The 19,953-nt window shown below is 40.1% G+C and overlaps 1 protein-coding gene across 6 annotated transcripts in view; it reads right to left on the bottom strand.

Annotated features, from left to right (window-relative positions):
• Positions 1 to 921: 921 nt before the first annotated feature.
• CD47 (CD47 molecule) overlaps positions 922 to 19,953 on the bottom strand; it is a 50,678-nt gene continuing 31,646 nt past the window's right edge. Inside the window, exons 7-11 of one of the 6 annotated variants that reach the window (XM_083498722.1) lie at positions 19,533 to 19,625; positions 16,064 to 16,095; positions 8,706 to 8,730; positions 8,034 to 8,065; positions 922 to 4,582 (exon numbers count right to left, since the gene is read on the bottom strand). In XM_083498722.1, the coding sequence (XP_083354848.1) occupies positions 8,040 to 8,065; positions 8,706 to 8,730; positions 16,064 to 16,095; positions 19,533 to 19,625 (176 nt within the window). In that variant the 3' untranslated portion in view covers positions 922 to 4,582; positions 8,034 to 8,039. Of the gene's footprint in view, positions 4,583 to 8,033; positions 8,066 to 8,701; positions 8,731 to 16,063; positions 16,096 to 19,532; positions 19,626 to 19,953 lie in introns of all 6 variants that reach the window. The other 5 variants (XM_083498721.1, XM_083498719.1, XM_083498723.1 and 2 more) reach the window with 5 other exon arrangements.

Here is a 19,953-nt window from a genome sequence, read left to right as displayed (position 1 = left end):
TCACCTACACGTCACATAGCTTATATTTTCCCTTGAAAAACATATAAATTGTTCAGTCTCAAACAATATATTCTGAAGCATGAGGTGAATCAGACTCTAAATTTTATTTAAAACTGGAATGCTAATGGATCTGCAGCTGTTAGCATCAGGCATTCTATCTTTGAAATCTCCTTTGCCTTCTCCATTTTCCTACCAATAAAGTATGCCCCGCCCAAACAGACCTTCTTGTCACTATATGAACTCCTCAAACCTTGCCTACAAAAACACCAAAATGTCCCAGGCATAATAAAATACTTGCTTTTTATGGAAGCGCTTCTGAATAATTTTTAACCTGAGAAGGGATGTGCCATAAAAGTAACTGCTAAAAAGTATGAATCTGACAAGCATCTGATCTGAAAATAATTTTTCCTTCATATGTCTTGCTGACGTTTCTCAGGTCAAGTAATTAAAAAGTTAGCCAACTCCCCCCCCCCATAAGGCTATAACATGCCTTGAATGATTAATATACATTACCAACTTCAATGTCTTAAAATGAATCTCACCATGATTTCTCCACAGCATAGAAGAGAGCATTTTACATTTTGCTCAGTTATTTCCATTATATTTACACTAGCTCCCAGAAATTTAATTATTTAAGCTTTTTTTCTTTGCATGGTTTTAAAGAAATGTCAACATTTAGTGCTAATATGCTAATTTAGAACATAGCATTGAACTCACTGGCTGAAAACTGTGTCACTGACATTTCTGTTTTAATGTTAATATATTTTCAATGGAAAAAGGGGCATGGTTAAGCATACTGTGAAAAACTGAATTAGTAACAATTTGCAACAAACTTTTCAGGGTTAATTTGAAAGAAAAGTAGCCTAGCAGGCCTAAAAATAATTGTTAGTAACTTAGAGAACGCAAGGAGAAAGACCCTCAAAAAATTAAAACACTTTTATTTTAATTATATAGTTGATTTACAAAGCTATGTTCAATAAATAAAAACACACTGTTATGTTTAAAAGACTGAAGTTTTTTCCAAATGGTCAAACAACAAAGATTTGGCTTTATATTTATACAAAAAGAAAAAGAAAACCCCAATCACAAGTATTAAAACAGGCATAACCACTTTGGTTTCTTAAACATCGGGGGAAATAAAGGACTAGTTTAGGAAAACTTTCTCTTCTGAATGACGGCCGTATGAAATTTAAAGCACAGGACCCTCTTGTACATGTTATGACGTTCTCAAAAGGGCATAATCAGAATCAAAGTCTTTCTGTAAGACGAAGGAATATTTATTTATAGGAAAGAATTTGGCTTTACCCGTTTGTGGGCTACATAAGTTGTCTTTAGTGCTTTTTCAAACAAAATCATATAGTCTTGCAAGGCAAACAGCAGGATTAGACTTCAAATTCAAATATAGCATGGAATGAATTTGCAGAATTCTCATTTTCTGCATGCTCCAGAAATGAGATGCATCAGCAATGAATCAACTTACTACGATGCTACGGAACACGTGGACTGATCACCAACTAATGGGATATATTGAATTTTGTTTTGCATTCAGGATGGCGGACCTCAAACACATGCACAATAGTATCTTAATTTTTAGAAAGAGAGATCCAAGATCCCAAACCTTAAGAATTAAAGCCAATGTACAAGCTTACCACCTAATCCTGCCATCTTTACATGAATATTTACGATCTTCAAATACCTACCTCAGTTAGGGGCAGACATGAGAATGTAGCCCTTTTACCCAGTTTGGTAGTTATCAGAGGATCAAACAATAGTACCCAGAAATCTAAGAATAAATTTTGGAAACCAATGCAGGAATATGAGCATTGAACAACGCTACCAGAGTAATAATAAAAAAAGAAGCAAAGCAAATATTCAAAATCAGAGGCAATCTATGATATTCCTGCTCCCAGGGAGCACAGCCATTTAAAAAATGAGAACCAAAGTGCATCAGAGCTCTCTAATAAGCCCCTTTATTCAGGCAAATGTTTTGTTCATTAACTGCTGTACTGAATGGGGCAATGAGTGCAGGTGTGGGGAACTTGCCTTTAGTATCATCAGGCCTTCAGCTACTCAAGAAGTCTATGCTCTCAGCCTTCATTGTGATGGTGGTTGTTCAGGTAGTAACAATTAGCTAACTAGATTAAAACAAAACATTTTAGCTATGTAGATGTGAAACACAGTTTATTTGAGGGTAGAGGGCTATCAGGAGACTGAACATTTTAATAGAGAGCATTTCACGGAATGGTCCTGAACTTACAAAAGGGAGACTCCACAATTTAGGGGCTCAGAACGCTATGTTTCAATACAATTAATCTTGCAGTATATTTAAAGTGGATAGATTCTTAATGGGAAGGTGCAGAAGAGCACACAATGTTTTTTTAATGCAATTTCTTGAATGGAGTCTACACAGAATATTTTAGTGGGATGGATACAGGAATACAGTTCCTTAAATCCTCTTGAATGAAGAGGGGATTATTGGTTTGTTTCTGTCCTTTTTTATTATGTATTTTGTGTGTTTTTATATTGTAATTATATACTGTGAACTGCCCTGAGATCTATGGATATAGGCAGTATACAAAATTTAATAAAAATAAATAATAAATCCTGTATATGTAAATAACTGAAAGACGAGATCACAGAAATCATAGTTTCAAAAAAATTGCAGCTTAATTTGGAATGCTGGCAATCTATAGACCAAAAAAGAACAATTCCTGTTTCTGCGCATAAGTTTCTGGCAACTGCAGGAGATGGAAAAGAAATAGGATTTAATTAGCATAAGTGTTATGGGATGATTCTCAGCCTCATGAACATTAAAGGACTACTACATTCAGCAGTGTAGAAATTGGGATTTGTGCCACGAAAGCTGAACTCGGTCCTTAATTTTAAAGAGCATTTTAATTAAAGAATAGGAAAAAAGAGAAAGTTACTTTGACTACAATACTGATCACCAAAGCACACAAAGAATTACAGTATATACAGCAGGAATACTAACAGGAAGTGTGTGGATGGGACTTTTGTGATCATCTGAGAGAGTTGGAAACCAGGCTCTTATTTAGAAAAGACTAATGACGATCGTTTTTCAAAAATATTATAATACAAACAATATCTGTTCATCTTGTAATGTATCCACTCACATTCACACCACATAGGGTATGAGCAGTGCTTAATATAAATAGTTTTCTCATTTGAATATGGTTTCTGTATTTGTCATAGAAAATGTCAAAAAGGTAAGATTGGAATTAGGCTGTTTTTGCACATTGTGCCAAACTGGCTTAGAGTGAACATGAGATCACAGCCGCTTTACCCTCCTCTGGTCATTCTGCTGCTGGACCACATTGAGCTAAGCCATGTTTTGACCCCCCATGCCATCTAACCCAGGCTCGTGGTTTAACTCTTATCAAAACTAACGATGAGCTGCAGGTAAAGTATGTTCTTGGTTTGCAGTTTGCCCTGCAGAACTGAACCTCAAGCCTGAGATGGGACAACATGCTAAGCCACACCATGTCTTAGCATGGTGCGCAATGCTGCAGCAAAACAACTAGGGAAGAGCAAGGCAGCTATCGTCTCCTCCCTGGGAGCCTGCATACCCAGGTCATTGCACTTGGCCACTGTTTTGTGTAATGTGAACCAGGTCAGTCTGTAATAGCAATATGGAAAAAAATAGCATCGTTTATCATGCAGTACAAAGATTTGTATAAGTGGTCCCATTGATTTATCTTCTGTGACCCTGCAATAACTTTCAGTCATACCAATGCTAGCTTAAGCTTAACCTCTTCTAAATATAGGGCTGGTACTGGCCATGTTGCAGGCTACCAGGAAAAAAACCATTTGTTTCGTAATATAAATCCGCCTTCACCAACCCAGGACCCCTCCAGATGTTTTGGAATGTGACTCCTATCAGCGACATCCAGCATGGCTGTGTGGCTTGTGCTGAGGGGGAGTTGTAGTTCAACACACTTGAGGGACAACTAGGTTGGGAAAGGTCAAGCAAATACATTAGCACTGAACAGTTATATGTACAAAAAGTTTTTTAAAAAGTAAAAAAAGAAGAGTGAGAACTGCGGACTCATGAGCAACTCTTCTGCTTCCCTTCCTTCAACACTGCTCCCCAGTTTTGAGGCTAGGAGTGCTACTTCATGTAAGAATAGCATCACAGAAATTGGCCCAGGACAGAAAGGCGCTAATGTGCCAAACACTGTTATGTTGCAAAGTAGTCCTTTCATGAAGTCTGGTCTTTATGAAAAGTGGCAGTTCAACAGTGCAGCACTAAAGAGACACAAAACGGTGGGTAAAAAAAGAGAGAGAGAGAGAGAGTCCTTTGTAGTCTTTCCCTCATCTAACCAAAAAGGAGAGAAATAAAAATAAACTCACGTGCATACACTCATTTCTCTTTTAAACAATACCACAACTCCTGTGACTATAAAGTTACCTCATAAGTCATTACAGCACTTTTCCACACATGCAAAACAACTAATTTCCTGATTTTCTTTTTCTTTGAGTAGTGCATCATCAAGGCCACGGTGTATCAACAAAAGTCTTTCTCCACTTGTTTCCATGTCCATTGCCAGATTGCTTTACTTTGCTGGGAAGGGAAAAATAAACCACAAAATTATTATCTGAAATTTGGGACACTTTAAAAACAAACAGTTAAATCTGATAAATCGAGCGAGTGCCTTCAGAACTTAAGGTAGGTTGCTTGAGATAGGAATAATAGCCATTCACTATATACATTATGAAAGATCAGCATCAATTGTTTTTTGCAGCTATTTTCAGTTCCACAAACCTATTCGAGGATGTGCAAATGTATTTGAAGTATAAGACTGAATGCAGAAGGTCCCAAGTTCAACCCTTAGCATCTCCAGTTAAATTGTCATGTGATGCAAAACATCTTTACAGCGCACCCTGGAGAGCCAAACAAATCATGGCTTAGCATGATGTGTTCGGTCCATCTGGCTCTGACTGCCAGTGGCTCTCCAGGGTGTCCTGTAAAGATCTAATGTTTTCTAGCTATTCCTTTGTAGCTTGGCAAACATCTTGGGTGGGGTGGCTAAACAAACCAGAGTTAATTATGGCTTGGTGTACTCACAAGCCTTCCTTAACACAAACCAAGTTTCACAAGCCAACAATAAATCATGGCTTGAGGATGTGGTTTGCTGATACCAAACAAACAATAGTTAAGGTGGTGGGTTTGGATGGTCAAACTACGGTTTAATAAACCGTAGTTTACTTAACCACGGCTTACTGTTATGTGCAAATGAGATGTCAGTACAAGGCTTATATGTCCATGTGGAGAAACAGTGACATGACCAGGTTACATGAATGAATGATGTTCTGTTATAAAAAGGGTTTGATTTGTAGATAGTTCTGAATGAGACAAAAAGATTGGCAGTTTACTTCTAAAAGAGACCTGGAGCATAAAAGGTGTTCCTCAGTTAGCGTAACAAGAAAGAGTTAGGCTAAAAACAATTAATAAAAGGGGTATCTATATGCCTTGCAAGACTTTCCATGATGTCAGTTGACACTGGAGACCAGCTTCTTAAGACAGGATAGTGGAACCAAAAAGGTCAAACTGTGGCAGATCTTCAGTGGACATTCCATTTGGACTCGCTCATTCTTAGTTAAAAATCAGCAAGACATTGGGGTCACAGAGCATAATTTTTGTGTAGTTGAACTGTTTTCTGACTGAAGGGAATATAAAGACAAAGTACTGACGAGAGAGTATGAGGGGACTGTCAAGTCCAGACTGAGTATTTCAGCCTAGCCTACATCAAAGGGTTGCTGTGAAGAAAAAAACGGGGAGGGGGGAACCCTTGAGCTCCTTGCAAAAAAGGTAGGATATAAATTGAATAATAATGTCCTCTTATTTTACACTTCAAGTATCCCCATCGACTCTTTAACACAGTACAAGTGGGGTTTAATGAATTTTACTTACTTTCTCATTGAATCTAGTGTTAAGAAGATGCACAAACAGTTGGAACAAACAGATTAAACACTCATGATTATCTCATTGATGAATTGCTTGAATGACTAAAACCTAATTACTTGCAAGTTCAGTTGCAGTCCTAGATTAATTAATCTCGATTCCCATGAAATCAAGATTAATACAGAAGCCACTGAACTAAATAGCAAGCCAGAGATTAATGAAGTATGTAAAACATGAACACTTATTTCCCACCCTGCTCAATTCCCTGTGGATTAATAACAAAATTAGGAAAATCAGTATTTTTAGTAAGCATTAGTCTAACAGACTGATCACATCCACTACCAATACCATTTTGTCTGATCACATCCACCACCAATACTATTTTGCCTTTATTTATAAAGGAAGGAAAGTAATTTAAAAAACAGGAACAAAGTGACAATTCAAAATGTTGCAGTGTGGAGGGGTGTTCATGGTCAGGGTTCCTGACCACCAGCTAAGCAATGTTGCAGGAAACTCTTCCCCCTGACCCTGTGTGTGCCTGGCAACTTTGCCTGTAGGCCATTCACAGCCAAGTGGAATCTGCAGCAAACCTTGCACAGTAGAAGGCTCTCATTCAGTTTTCCAGTCAGTCAGTCCTACCTTCTTTCAAGATGTTCCAATCCAATTCCTCCACTCAATATACTTTAGCCATTTAGCATGTTGTGTACTCATTGGACTGTTTCTGTCTCATTCCCCTCTTCAGGTTCTCTCTCTCTCTCTCTCTCTCTCAAACCTTGGGACACCCTCTTGTGTGAGGGTGTCGTAATTTTGCTCCACACTCAGATAATATGTTTGCCATTAGTATACCGTATTTTTCGTCCCATAGGACGCTCCGTCCCATAGCACGCACCTAGTTTTTTGGGGGGGAAATAAAGGGAAAAAAATTTCCCTTTATTTCCCCCCCAAAAGCAGGTCGGGGAAACAGAACCAGGTCGAGGAACAGCGGGATGGCGGCGCTGCGCCTCCCTGCTGTCCCCCGAGCTTGTGGGGCTGGCCGATGTCTGCCCCGCGCGAGGGGCGCTCTGCATCAGGGCGCCCCCCCCCTGCGGGGCGGCAGGCTGCTATCCGCAGCATGGGGAGCCCTGCGGGGAACTCCTGCAAGGCTCCCCACGCTGCGGATGTCTGCCTGGCGCGGGGTGCGCTCTGCTTCAGGGCGCCCCACCCGCCGGGCGGCAGGCTGCTATTCGCAGCGTGGGGAGCCTTGCGGGGAAATCCTGCAAGGCTCCCCACGCTGCGGATGTGTTCCTGAAGCCTGGAGAGCGAGAGGGGTCGGTGCACACCGACCCCTCTCGCTCTCCAAGCTTCAGCAAAAGCCTGCATTCGCCCCATAGGACGCACCCAGATTTCCCCTTCATTTTTGGAGGGGGAAAAGTGCGTCCTATAGGGCGAAAAATACGGTATGTTCTATTTGTGAATTGCATTCTTTGCTACAAGGCTGTGAGCCTCTCAAGGGAGGCAAACGGACATCTACAAGTTTTACCCTGGCTCAGTAACCAGCCTATATTTGTGCCCACTGCTGACTCCTTCCCTAGTCATCCGCATTTGCCAAAGGGGCTGGGGAAGATGTAGGAGATTTGCTTCGTATTGTTATTGGCTTTGGAGAAGAAAGAAGCTCCTTTCTATCACTGTTCTCCGTTGCATTGCATTCTGGGGCTCAGCAATTGACTGAAATTTTGGGAGGGCAATCTGTGGACTGCAAAGCCCCCTGCCTGATTTAATAAGGGACCAGGGCTATTTGATGCAGCAAATGGATTTATGGAGCCACAGCTGCAAAACTAAAATCTGTAAAGATGCTGGAAATAAGGAAGTTTGCCAATGGCTTTAAAGTGACTATAAACCGCCACTATTTGGAGACACCCACACACACCTTATTTCATAGCTAGAAAAACTGGACCTCAGGGACTATTTCTGATGAAATATTCAAGGATTGTGTCTTACTAGAAAAACTAATAACTAGAAATGCTAATGCTTTGAAGTGTGCCTCCTGTTTCATGAAAAAGGGGAAAAATCAAAACAAAGGAAAAATCCCATAGCCCTACTGAAAAGCAAAGCTATTAAATACAGGCAAAACTTACCATCATTCTAACATCACTCCTTTCGCATCTTTGCAAAACCAAGCAAAACGTTAGTAGTTAGAGAAGCAAGGAGTAAACAGCAGTTTAGTAGAAACAGTGTTAAAATATATAGTAATTTAAGACATGCAAGAGTTCCATGTAATGGAAAAGAAATTAGAGAGTCTGATGCACAACCAGCCTTTCTCTTGATTCTACATCAGCATTCAGTGGGATTTCCCCCCATACCAGTTGGATCAAATGAGGAAATCAGAGACCAAAAGGCAAAAACACACACACAAAAAAAAACAACCCAAGTTTTGCTAAGCACTACCCTAGAAACTTGTGAACCCCATGCAAAAGATAACTCATATCTACTTTTCAGAAGGAACAAATCTTTCATTAAGAAACTAATTCCTTTTGGCAAATGAATTTATAAGATCAAAGTGGTATTTATCCTAAAAAAAAAAAGCCATCTGAACTTTGAAAAGGTCCAGATAAACCAAGAATTACAGAGCCATAAACTATTTTCTAATACCCATAAGAGATCTATGGAAAACCAATAATTTAAGGTCAAGAATATTTTTTCATTATCTTGTATACATTTTTTTATACAGCCCCAAAAGCTAATTTTTGGACTGGAACAAAAACCAAGTCCCTGAATATAAATCAAAATTTCAATTACTACCTACCATTAAGTGGTTCTTCGACAGCTTTCTGTAAAATATTTAAAATATATATGTGTGTATATATATAAATATAAATGTCTTCATGTCTAGGCTTGGATCTCCCAAATTAAATGACTCTAATTGACATATACAATAAATAATGATTCTACAAAACAAATACAAGAAACAGCAGAACATTAATTAGGTTAATGGCAGGCTGTTAGCTCTAGGGCCAGTAATGACAACATGTAGTCAAGAGCAGAGAGAAAATGTGTCCCACAGGTTGGCTCACAGCCTCATCCCCCCTCCCCAAAACTGCAAGATTGCTAGTCCCTTAGCTCCCAGAGGAGCTGATTTGGACAAGAGAGAAAGAATACATGGAGTGTAGATCCCAGTGCAATGATGAGTGTACACTTAATCCTCCATTTGGAGCCTACTGGAGCAAAGAGGATGTTTTATGAGGCCCCAGCCTTAAAAGTAGGCTTTTCTTTCCAAGGCTTCTGAACATTAAGCATTCCTTCTCCCAGTATTTATACAACGCTGTGTTATCTACTCATCCTTCCATTCTCAACTTCTCCTGTACCTATGAACTTACACATATGAAGATATGCTCTCATTACAACAGAGCAGACATGTGATAAGACCCAATCAGGAAATAGCTGTTGGCAAGTCAAGAATTTATTACTACAATATCAGATTGTGACAGCTAAGATGCAGAAATATTTCTGAATTAATAATTCTTCTGAGACTACTATAGTCACTGGTTGGAAGGCCTCAAAATCAGTGATGAGTGTCTTGATAACATAGTGTGGCCTATTTAATAACAAAAGGGGAAGGGATTTGAAGGATCTTATCAATCAAATTCAACAATTAGGGGCAGGAGAATATGCCTTTGTTTAAGACAAAATTAGGCAAGTTAGAAGTCCCAAGAAAGCAAATTGGCCTAATCAATTGCACCCAAAACTCTTCAAGGCATTTTTTCAAGAAGGCTACCAGCCAAAGAGATTACTTTCATCTATGTATGTAAAATAATCTAATAACATGGTTCAGCAATTGAAGAACAGGGGCAGGGCTGATACAAAGCCAAAGGACACTGCATATGAATTAAGGAAATGTTATGTAGCCCTCAGATTCTCCCTCTTGAAAGAAAATAAGTTCCTATTTAGAAAACATTAAACGGTCCTGTTTAACAAAAACAGATATTGAAAATCCTCAAAGGCCAGTTACAGTTATTGAGCTCTATACAGCTGTTGTTGAATTAAAATAATACTAAAACAAGAACAGATGGTTTTGGTACTAAATATCATAATATTTTCTTGAAATGCATTGTCATATCTTCTTCTGGGGGCATTAAATGCAGATATGCAAGAACAAACCTTTCCAAAAACATAGGCTTTATCCTTAAGAAAGGATAAAGATGCTTCTGGAGTCAAAACTTAACCAACCCATCACCCTTTTAAAACAAGAGTTTAAAATCTGGGCAACACAATCATTGGGAAGTATACTGCAGAAGATCAGTTAAGTTTTATTTAAGAAAAACATAAATTAGAAATGAATATAAGGAATCTTTTGAATATAATTCATGTAATTACTAAGTCTAAAAACCATAGAGGGTTTTTTTATATATATGGAAAAAGCTTTTGACTATTTGGAATAGAGCGAAGGGAAATTTTCTACAGGAATATTGAAGATATATACTAACTCATATACTTCTGTCTCAGTTAGTTGTGTACGTTCAGTTTACCCTATCTATTTTTAAATTCATTTCCCCCTGACTTCCGGGTCAAGCGCCATCGACTAATGGCGGATTCCCTCCGAGCTCCGGAGGGAATTGGCTCCGTAGAGGACGGGTCTTGCCGCGGCGGCGACGCGGGGACCCTTAGAAACCACAGGCGCTGAAGCCTGTGGACTTGGTGACTCGGTGGGCACCATTTGCGCCCCCCGACCCGCGAAGGAGCCTTTTTAAAGGCTGCGGAGCGGGGGACGGGGAGTGGCGTGGTGCTGAGAGTAGACCGCTTCTTCTACGGAGTGAAGCCGCATGCCATGGCCGGAGAGAGCTGACTTCTTTCTTTGATCATTTGGACTCTAAAAGCAACAACCCGTGAGTAATACGGAAATTGGAACTAAAAATTTTCTTTCTTATTGAATTTGGCACAATCGGGGGAGGCGCTAAAAGGAAGTCCGTCTCCCCGTCAAGTAGACAAATTAAAGCAAGAATTGGATAACTAAGGTCGAGAGATCATTTTTCATGGGATAAAAATTATTAATTTCACGACTTGGCAGTATAAGTATTTTGCTGGAGGATAAGAGTTGATGTTTAAGAGCTGAAGTGCAACCCCCCGGGATCCGGGAGTGACCCGCGAGAGAGCCTGTTGAGGAGACATAAAGAGTTTGACAGCTGTCAAACAAGCTGTCAAAGTTGGAAAAATTTGGTTTCTGTTATTTCTGCTGGTTATTTCTGCTACATTTTGATTTTAAATTGTTGAAAACAAAGAAGATTAACTTGACTGTTGGATTAAAGTTGGAAGGAATATTAAGTAACTAGAATCCCTCTAGAGGGGGTTCTGAGACATTACAATGGCTGCAGGTGGAAAAATACAGGTTGAACTGGATAGAATGTTTTTTCTCTTGGGAAAGTTACAAGGTCAGAGTGAAGCTTTGGCTACAAATGTTACAACTTTGAATTACAAAGTAAACAAAATTGCTGATTGTGTCAAGGACTTGACCCAAGAAACCTATGCAGCTGAACAAGAAGAGACATGTGCTGTTTCAGAGGAGTGGGAAGGAGGAGCTGAAATCTTGCAGATGAAAAAGGAGAGCCAGAGGCCTACAAAGATGGACTTTAAGAAAAACAAGACCCGGATGATGAGAGTTTGGTCTGAATCAGAGAATGAAGATTGGAGGGATCTCCCTATGGGGAGATCTGAAGACCTATGGATTACAAATTTGATCAAGGCGAAAGTTGGAGCTTTTGGGACATTTGGACTTAAAAGGAATAAGAAACAAGATTGGGGCTCCACTTTTGAATATGGGGGTCTGGTTGGAGGAAACATAGACCCTATTGGGACAGAGCTTCTCCGAGACTCGATGTCTAATATAAAGGACTACCAACAAAACCGGCAGAGAGGGACTGAGAGAGATTTGAGGGCCTCGGACGTGAGGTCTCCAGGCTGATAACTGATAGACTGAGGATATTTTTTGGGGATCGAAACCGGGAAAGGGGGGGTGAGAGTTTTGGAATCTAAAGGGTGTACAATTATATGCTTTCTTTTTGTTATTTTGTTTTGTAATTAACATAAAAATTGGGAAATTTGTGGAAGGGAACTTGGGTCGACCTTAGAAAAGGGTGTAAATGATGAGTATTGTTGTTTAAATGGAGGTTTATAAGTTAAAATTGGTTAATTAAGATGAATTAAGTATAATATTAATAAGGTAAAAGATGGGGACAAGAACTTGCTGAGTTAGCTATTGGAATTGGGACACAAGAAGGGGAGGTGAGGGGAAGTCAGGGAAAGATGTTAAGAAAATAATGATTTGAAATTATACCTGTTATTTGTGTTGTATTGTGTTGTGTTTGTCTGTGTTTTTGTGTTGGTCTTAAAAATTTGTGAAAATTCAATAAAAATGTTTTTTAAAAAAATCAAATTCATTTCCCCCTAACTATTGAGCCTTGAGCCAAAGTGTCAGGGTCTAAGCAGGCAGGCAGTACCATTAAGATGGGACAGTAGGATATTTAAATTAATTCATAAGCAGATGCTGTGGCATTATTTATATATTATTCAAATAACTCTTTCGAGAAGCTACTGAACCCAATTAAGGAATTTAATGTGATTTCTGTTACAAAATTAATTTTACAAACTGGGTGGGTTGTTTTAACTTAGATAAGACAACAAACAAAAAATTAACAAAATATCTGATTTAATGGAGAGATTTCCCTATTAAGTATTTATGCAAAGTCTGGAAAAGCTAACTAAAGTTAATCATGAAAAACTTATGCATGATGTTTAAACGTATTTTGCATGAGGAAAAGGTCTGCCCCAGAAATTACAGTAGTCTCAAAGACAGTTTTTATTTTTTGAATATACCACTGCCAGTATCTTCTGAAATAACCACTAACTGGCAAAAAAAAAATACTAATAAGTTTTGCCTGGTATGGAGAAGAAAAAAAGAACCCCAGGGTTTCAGGAAAACTTCGTCAGACCTGGAAAATACATTTGAAGTGTACTAAATTTGGCAAGGAGTTGATAAAAGACCAATCAAAGTAGTCAAAGTGTATTATCTGCAGTGGAGACAAGGAAAAATTAAGGCCAGGATTGTAACTACTCACTGCATATATGTTTCTCTCTCTGCTGGCTATATTAAAAGTTGCATTTCCCAGCGCCTTTTAATTGTTTGTGGGGTTTCTTATTACTGTTTTTTATTGAGAGTTATGCACCTCAAATGATTTTAACCAAAGGGTTGTGTATACAGGCATCCCACCACTTATGTGGGGCGTTATGTTCTGGGCCCCCGTGCACATAAATGAAATCGCAAAAAGGGAGGAGCACCCAACTTTAATAGGGAGGGCACATGGGGTGGGGAGGGAGAGACTCACGTGCACTGCTGGAACTGCTGCCTGGAAGTTGCTTGGGGCCACTGCCCAGTGTGCCTTCTCTTGCTTGGGGCTGCTGCTCCCAGCCTTCCCTCCAATTCCTCCCATCGCAGTGAGTGAGCAGCTGAGAGTGACTTCCAGGCAGCAGTACCAAGCGAGGGAAGGTGACCCAGGCAGTAGCACCTGAGCAACTTGCAGGCAGCAGCTCCAAGAGAGGGAAGGCGTGTCATTTCAATCATTTTATTTCTTTATTTCACAGCAACCCATGTAAAAGCGGCCGTGCATGAGTAGGACACGCATGTGGCGGGGGGAGAGAGAATGTCTGTACATTTTTTTTAAAAAAAGAAATCAATAAACAAACCATGGTTAACATGATTGCCTTGCAGCCAGTCTGAAAACTCCCATTGTAAAAGAAGTGCGGTTAGGGCCTAATGGGACAGGGAAAGAGGATGTGTGGAAGCTTAAGGTACATTCTTGATCTCCTACCCATTGGCATAAATGTTAGGTCTGCACTAGGGCATAGGGCAGGTGTCTTATTTGCTACCTGACATATCCAGAACAGTGTGAAGTGCAACCCAGGCAGCTTACATGATAGATCAAAGGCCGTTCTGCACAGACGGATTTTACAATTTGCAGGGAAAAGGACTGGATCTCCTCCTTTTAACAGTAGCTGTATGGCTATCAATTTCTCCTACTGCCAGAGGGGGAGAAAATGAAACTTCAAGCAAGGGCTCAGGTCTGACAGATGAAGAAATATTAGAAGCACCTGCCGTTTCACTTTACCTTTCAAGTGTGCTTTCAGGATAGATAGATAGATAGATATATATATATATATATATATATATATATATATATATATATATATATATATATCCCAGTTCCATTGGTATACACCAGAGTAAAAAAAAAAAAGCAGGCCTAGATGTCAAACATAGCAAAAGCGGTGGTAAATCCATTTATATATTGTACCACTTCAAGCAGCTAACCAAACTGAATGCTTTTCCATGTTCCTCCTCCCCACCTGCTACCCCCAACCATCAGCCAAAAGAACTCACATGTCAGGGAAAAGATTAGTTTAGAATGATTCTCATTAATTTTTATTTGTGCAGGGCTCTTGTTGTTGTTGTTGACAGAAGAGCATTCAATCATATTAGCCCCATCTGCAGTCTAAAGTGGCACAGTGAATAAACAGCTTTACCAACCGATCCGCTGCTCATGAGAAACAGTCTAACAACAAACTTCAAGCGCAGCATCTTTTTGCCTTCCAGTCATATTTGAGTGACAGTGCATCTATATAATCAAGCAGGGATGAAGGGTAAGAGAGCCACGCTGCCTCCTGCCAATCCCTCTCTGGGCTGATCTTTCTATATTAGAAAGTAGCCAACACTAGTGTCGCAGTTGATAAGGAGCTTGCAGGAATGGTGAAGCACCCCCCCCCAAAAAAAAAAGAATAGGGAGGAGGGCTTATTAGCATTGTGCATATTCACAAATCCTGATCCAAATCAGAACAATTTGGAAAGATTGGAAACTTAGCTGAGCTCAAGTGAGCCCCTCTGAATAACCTTGAGTAGTTTAATGGGCCTCCAGCAAATTTCTCCCCCCAAGCTGATAAGAAAATTAAAAAATCAGAGTAAGAAAGGGGGGAGCTGGGGAGAATATCTTTGTGACTGACAAGGTTGGGTTTTAATTGGAGGGAATGGTCCTTTACCAGTGGACTCTAACTGCAGTGTTTTGGGGTTGGAATGCCGAAGAAATAAATATCCTTGTTCTTGTTAGTTCTTCTAGTGCTGCTGGCCTCTGGCGCACGCACACACAGCTTTGTACTTCGATTCTGAGACTTTCTGGGGCCAACTGAGCAGAGCATAAGCCTGAAGCAGGGCTTCCCGTCCCCACCTCATTCCTCTTATCCCCCTAGCCCAAGCACCCATCATTCTGAAATTCTGCATGTTGCACTGTTGAGGTGTTCCTAGGAAAGTATGCCATTTTCATACAAAAATAACTTCCCCAAAAACCACAAGGAGAAAAGCAAATCCCTTTAAAAGCCACCTAGCACAAAAAAACCCCCTGCATTTATGTTTCTGAAATTTGGCAGGTTTTCACCTTTAGGGAAGCACATATCTCTTGAAGAGACACAGTATCCCCTAACAAATTTACCACAACAAAGTAGAGGAGATTGGATTCATTCTTTTTTTAACCACTCCAAAACTGTAAAAGCTGTCCTTGCAGGAAAATGAACCCAGGAAAGCTTTGGTTTCACCAAATGGAAACTGGGACCTGAGGTGAACTGAGCAGCCTCTGAAGGAATCAAGAGTCAAATTGCACTACTCTCTGAAGTGCTGAACTGGGGCCTGAGCTTAATCTTTAGGCTTTAATCTACTACCATTTCACCGTTCAAACCTGTAGTATACCAGTTACCTGAAATGCATTGCCTTGATTTTATTTTTCAAATGTTTCAAATTTTTCTAGCTTTTTTATTATTTTAAAAAAGGTTACTTCTCCCATTCTTAACAATTCCAATGTATGAGTGGTAAAGCTGCAATTCAAGTCTCCACTCTGTACTCGTTGTATAATGAAGGAGATGGGAAAAGATGTTGAATGAATAAAGAGTTGAATGAATAATGAGGCAAAGCCAGGGTTGCATGTCTACATAACCTATTAAAATGGCAAGAATTCTCATTGCCGTGATTCTACTTGCTACCAATCTGATCAAACCAATTGTGAAAGATTCAGAATCACATTATGTATCACCTGAGTCATCCAGCAACCCCGTACGCATTAATTTTAAGCTTACCTTTGGAGGCTGATGATCTTTGAATCTGGTACCTATGGTTACAAGTAAAAATATAGCACATTTTCTTACTGGATACTCAAAGCACACAAATCTAATCACCACTATGCAGGGACATAAGACGACCAAGAAAGAATTTCAGCCAAAGCCTTGGACTCATGCTCTGTCCCCTTCCTGCCATTTTCCTACATGGCTACTAGCATTTACTTTCAGTTGTTGCACATGAAGCACAGCTTGTTTAAGCCAGCGCCTCCTACTGGTACGTGATGTTTGCTGAAAGATGCTGTGAAACAGAAAGTAAAGGCTAGCAAACTCCTTCCAATCACACGGGAGGAGAGGCAAGAGGGAAGCATGTGACAATTCATGGTTTTAGCATTACCTGCAATGAGGCCATTGTCTAATACGTTCTCTTTTCCTTTCTACTTCTTAACTTGTGTCTCGGTCTCATCCTCCTCGCTTTTCCCATGCTTATCTTTTAAACATTGCAGGAGTGTGACAGAAGCAAAGCTTTTCTTCTGGTTGCTCGTGCAAAGTTCCTTTCTTGGCCCAGACCTGCATTCTTGCAAGCTTTCCAGGAGTGCATGTTCAAAGCACAAATTGTGTGGAATGTTTCTTCAATATTTATATCTTTGGTTAAAACCACATGTCCCTCCTTTCCCTTTTCATGTTTGCTATTGGAATGCAGTATACAGGATGAAAATGGTACACATGCAGGACTTTCCACCTCTACGACCCAAAGCCAAGAAGCAGAGTTCGTAGCCATGCATGCATGGATTCCACAGCAGTAGCCTTCAGCTTTTACAGATGCAGAACACACACCTGCCATGGGAGACTCACTTTGGCTTTTATCTTACAATGTGTGACTATATTTGTCTCTTCTTCTATCCTCCTCTCCCTTCCTTCCTTCCTGTCCCTGGCTGTTTCTTCACCGCTAACGGTCTTTCACCACTTCTTAAAGACTTATTTATTCCAACTGCCATTTCTTAATTTATTTGGCTGCTGCTGTGGGCTTAAAAATAAAATAAAAAACAAACCTGCTGCTGCCCACTTTACCTGTTTTAAAGCAGTGATGGTTAGAAGTTAGAGCACAATGTACTAGTAGATTCATGGGCAATTGACATTAGATTAGCAAGGGTTTCCGGTGCTCAATTTTTATTTTTACAGTAGCAACAACTTCCCGCAACTAAATTAGGCTGCTGAAATGAAGAAAGCTAACAAGGAACCAGGAGTGCCCTTGTGTTGAAGGAGTGAGACCTCATCAGTTCTGTCACTGAGAACAATTTCTTAGACATACAATGAACCATGGTCCTTTAACACTAACTAGAGGTGGACATATAGGCTGGAGTTCCAGTACAAAACACAAAGTGGTTCCAAAAAGCAGAAGTCTGCTCAGCTCTTGTATCTATCACTATCAGCAGATAATTGCTTTTTAAAATTTTTATGTTGTTAGCCACCTTTGGAAGTCTTCAGGTGGAAAGGCAGGACATAAGTTTACTAAAAATTAAAAAAAGATGCACTCTCACACACAAACATAGACAAAACAATGGAATCATGGTCATAGTGCAATTCAGCGCATAATTCAGCTTTGGGTCAATCATGACCCAGCCGAGAAGATCACAATTACACAGTACTAGTCCTCTCCCTTCACACCTGTATCAGAAGCACCTGTGGGACATGGATACATAGAACAAAAAGCTACGTACGCAAAACACTTTTGGAATAGATTGTGTGAATGCAGTTCCAATCTCTTCATGTTTACCTCCTCAATAAGTTTGTGAAAGAACTGCAGAAGCGTTCCTTCCTTCTGAAGCACTCGGAAAGCTTAGAAAAACATTAAAGGGCTTAACCTTTTCCTCTGAACAGCAGCCTCCAAGGTATAGTTTTAAAGAGAGATGCTACTGTGCATGGGGTGGGGGCTAAGAATCAGAAAGTCCCGTTATATCCATGGGCCAAGTTACATGCTTCTCTGGATAGCTTTAACCATGTGATATCTATTATTTCAGCTCAAAGACTTCAAGGCCTATGTGCAAGATACACACAGCTGTATTATTACTGTCTAGCTTGCAAACTTTCCTTTCAGCAAGACTGCGTTTATTTTTCAAATACCTATTAACCAGCATTTGTGCCAGAGCAACCCTCACATTCTTCATCCACATAACTTGCATATAGAAAATCCAGACCAAATATTTTCAGGTATACATAGTCAACATAACTGCCTATCCAACCCCATCCCATTTTCTCTCCAATCAGCAAACTCACCTTCCCTTCATTTACAATGCAGCCATACTGCTTCTCCAGTCTTGAGTCTCCAAAAGGATATTGGAGTACAGCTGCCATTATCCCCAGCTGAATGGTCAGGTATGAAGGGGGTTGTAGGCTAACAACATCTGGGGCCCAATGTTGGAATAAAGTTCTACTTCAAGTAAGCCTGGGACCTGATTATGTGCCCCCAAGTTTGATTGCTGATTGCTTTCCTTTTATCAATAGATCCCCCAGACCAAAAATATTGATCTGCATTAGAATGCATCAGAAGATGCCTTATAGAACTCAGTTGCTGGATATGTGCCCCTACTGAACAACATCAGCACCTTCTATTTCCCGTAAAAAGTTTTTCTGAAAGAAAGGAGAATTATGGGCTCCACAAAACTCCATGGAAGGCAGCTCATTGTACTCATGGCACAGGGCTTAAAAACAGCCCAATATAACCCTTGCAAACAGAGACAAATCAGTGAGATCCACTGTCAACTTCCATCCCTCCCTCAAAACAATGTTACATAGTGCCCCAAATATTTATCTGATAGGCTAGGTGCAATATCCAGCAAAGTAGTTCCATTAGCCCAAGGATTTCTGTTTTCACAATGGTACTTCACCTCCCTCTCCTCTCCCCACGTGCCATCCCCAAATCTACTCATGTAGTAAAGGAACTTTTTCTGCATGATATCACCCCATGAATGGAGAACCTTTCTCAATCTGAGGGCCACTTTCCCTTCTGGGGGCTGCACGCCAGTGGTGGGCAAGACCCAAGGCAAAAAGTAGGTGGAGCCAGAGGTGGAACAAAGAATGCAACTCTTCCCTTTGTACAGGAGGCTACATTCAAGCTACATGGAAGTCACTAGTTTCTATCTACATGCCCCCACATACACATCCTCCATCCAGGCAAGCAAGCAAGCAAGGGGCATTATCATAGCTCAAGGACACATCTCAGCCAGTCAAGAGCCCTCAATGAGGGTACAGAACAGGATCTGTGAGCAGTGTAACCTGGGGAGAGTCCTCAGGGCTGGAAAGAAGCACGGGCAAGGCTGCATTTGGCCCCTGGATGTGAGGGTTCCCCTTGCTCATACACAAGGCAACCTGCATTTGTGATCTTCTGATCAATCCTCTCCGAAATGGCACTAAACAAGAACTTTGTTTGAATATTCATTTGGTTTTAAGATAAAGCATTTCATGTATACTCTAAGTAAATAGTACTTACCAATAACAACCATATAAATGAAAGCAATTGCTGCTACAATATCAATAATTCCTAAGCCTGCAATCACAACAGAAGTTTGTTTTGGTGGGCATTCTGTTGAGAGAGAGAAAATGGAGTATTTAGGTTAGCATTTTTGTTTCTATTTTCTGAGTTGGTCTGGCAGTGTAACTACAACACTTAGGAAAATATCTACAGCCATAACATCTTGCACCAATGTGCACATTGTCACATTAGTTGTCAGAAAGTGTCAGAAAGTGTCAGGTTTTGCTGTATCTTTTACATGCATCAACCACCATAAGGAATATGCAGAAAAATATCAAGGAACTGTGGGTCAAAAACCAACAGCAAACAAATACACTTGGCTGTATTTTAATTTTCTGCAAGCATTGGTCTCTAAGACTCATAATTTCAATGGTTTTAT

The sequence above is a fragment of the Podarcis liolepis genome (genome assembly GCF_965112155.1).
Source record: "Podarcis liolepis genome assembly, chromosome: 4".
NCBI lineage: Eukaryota > Metazoa > Chordata > Lepidosauria > Squamata > Lacertidae > Podarcis > Podarcis liolepis.
Note: the sequence above shows the minus strand (reverse complement) of the source record. Positions and strands in the feature narration are given on the sequence as shown.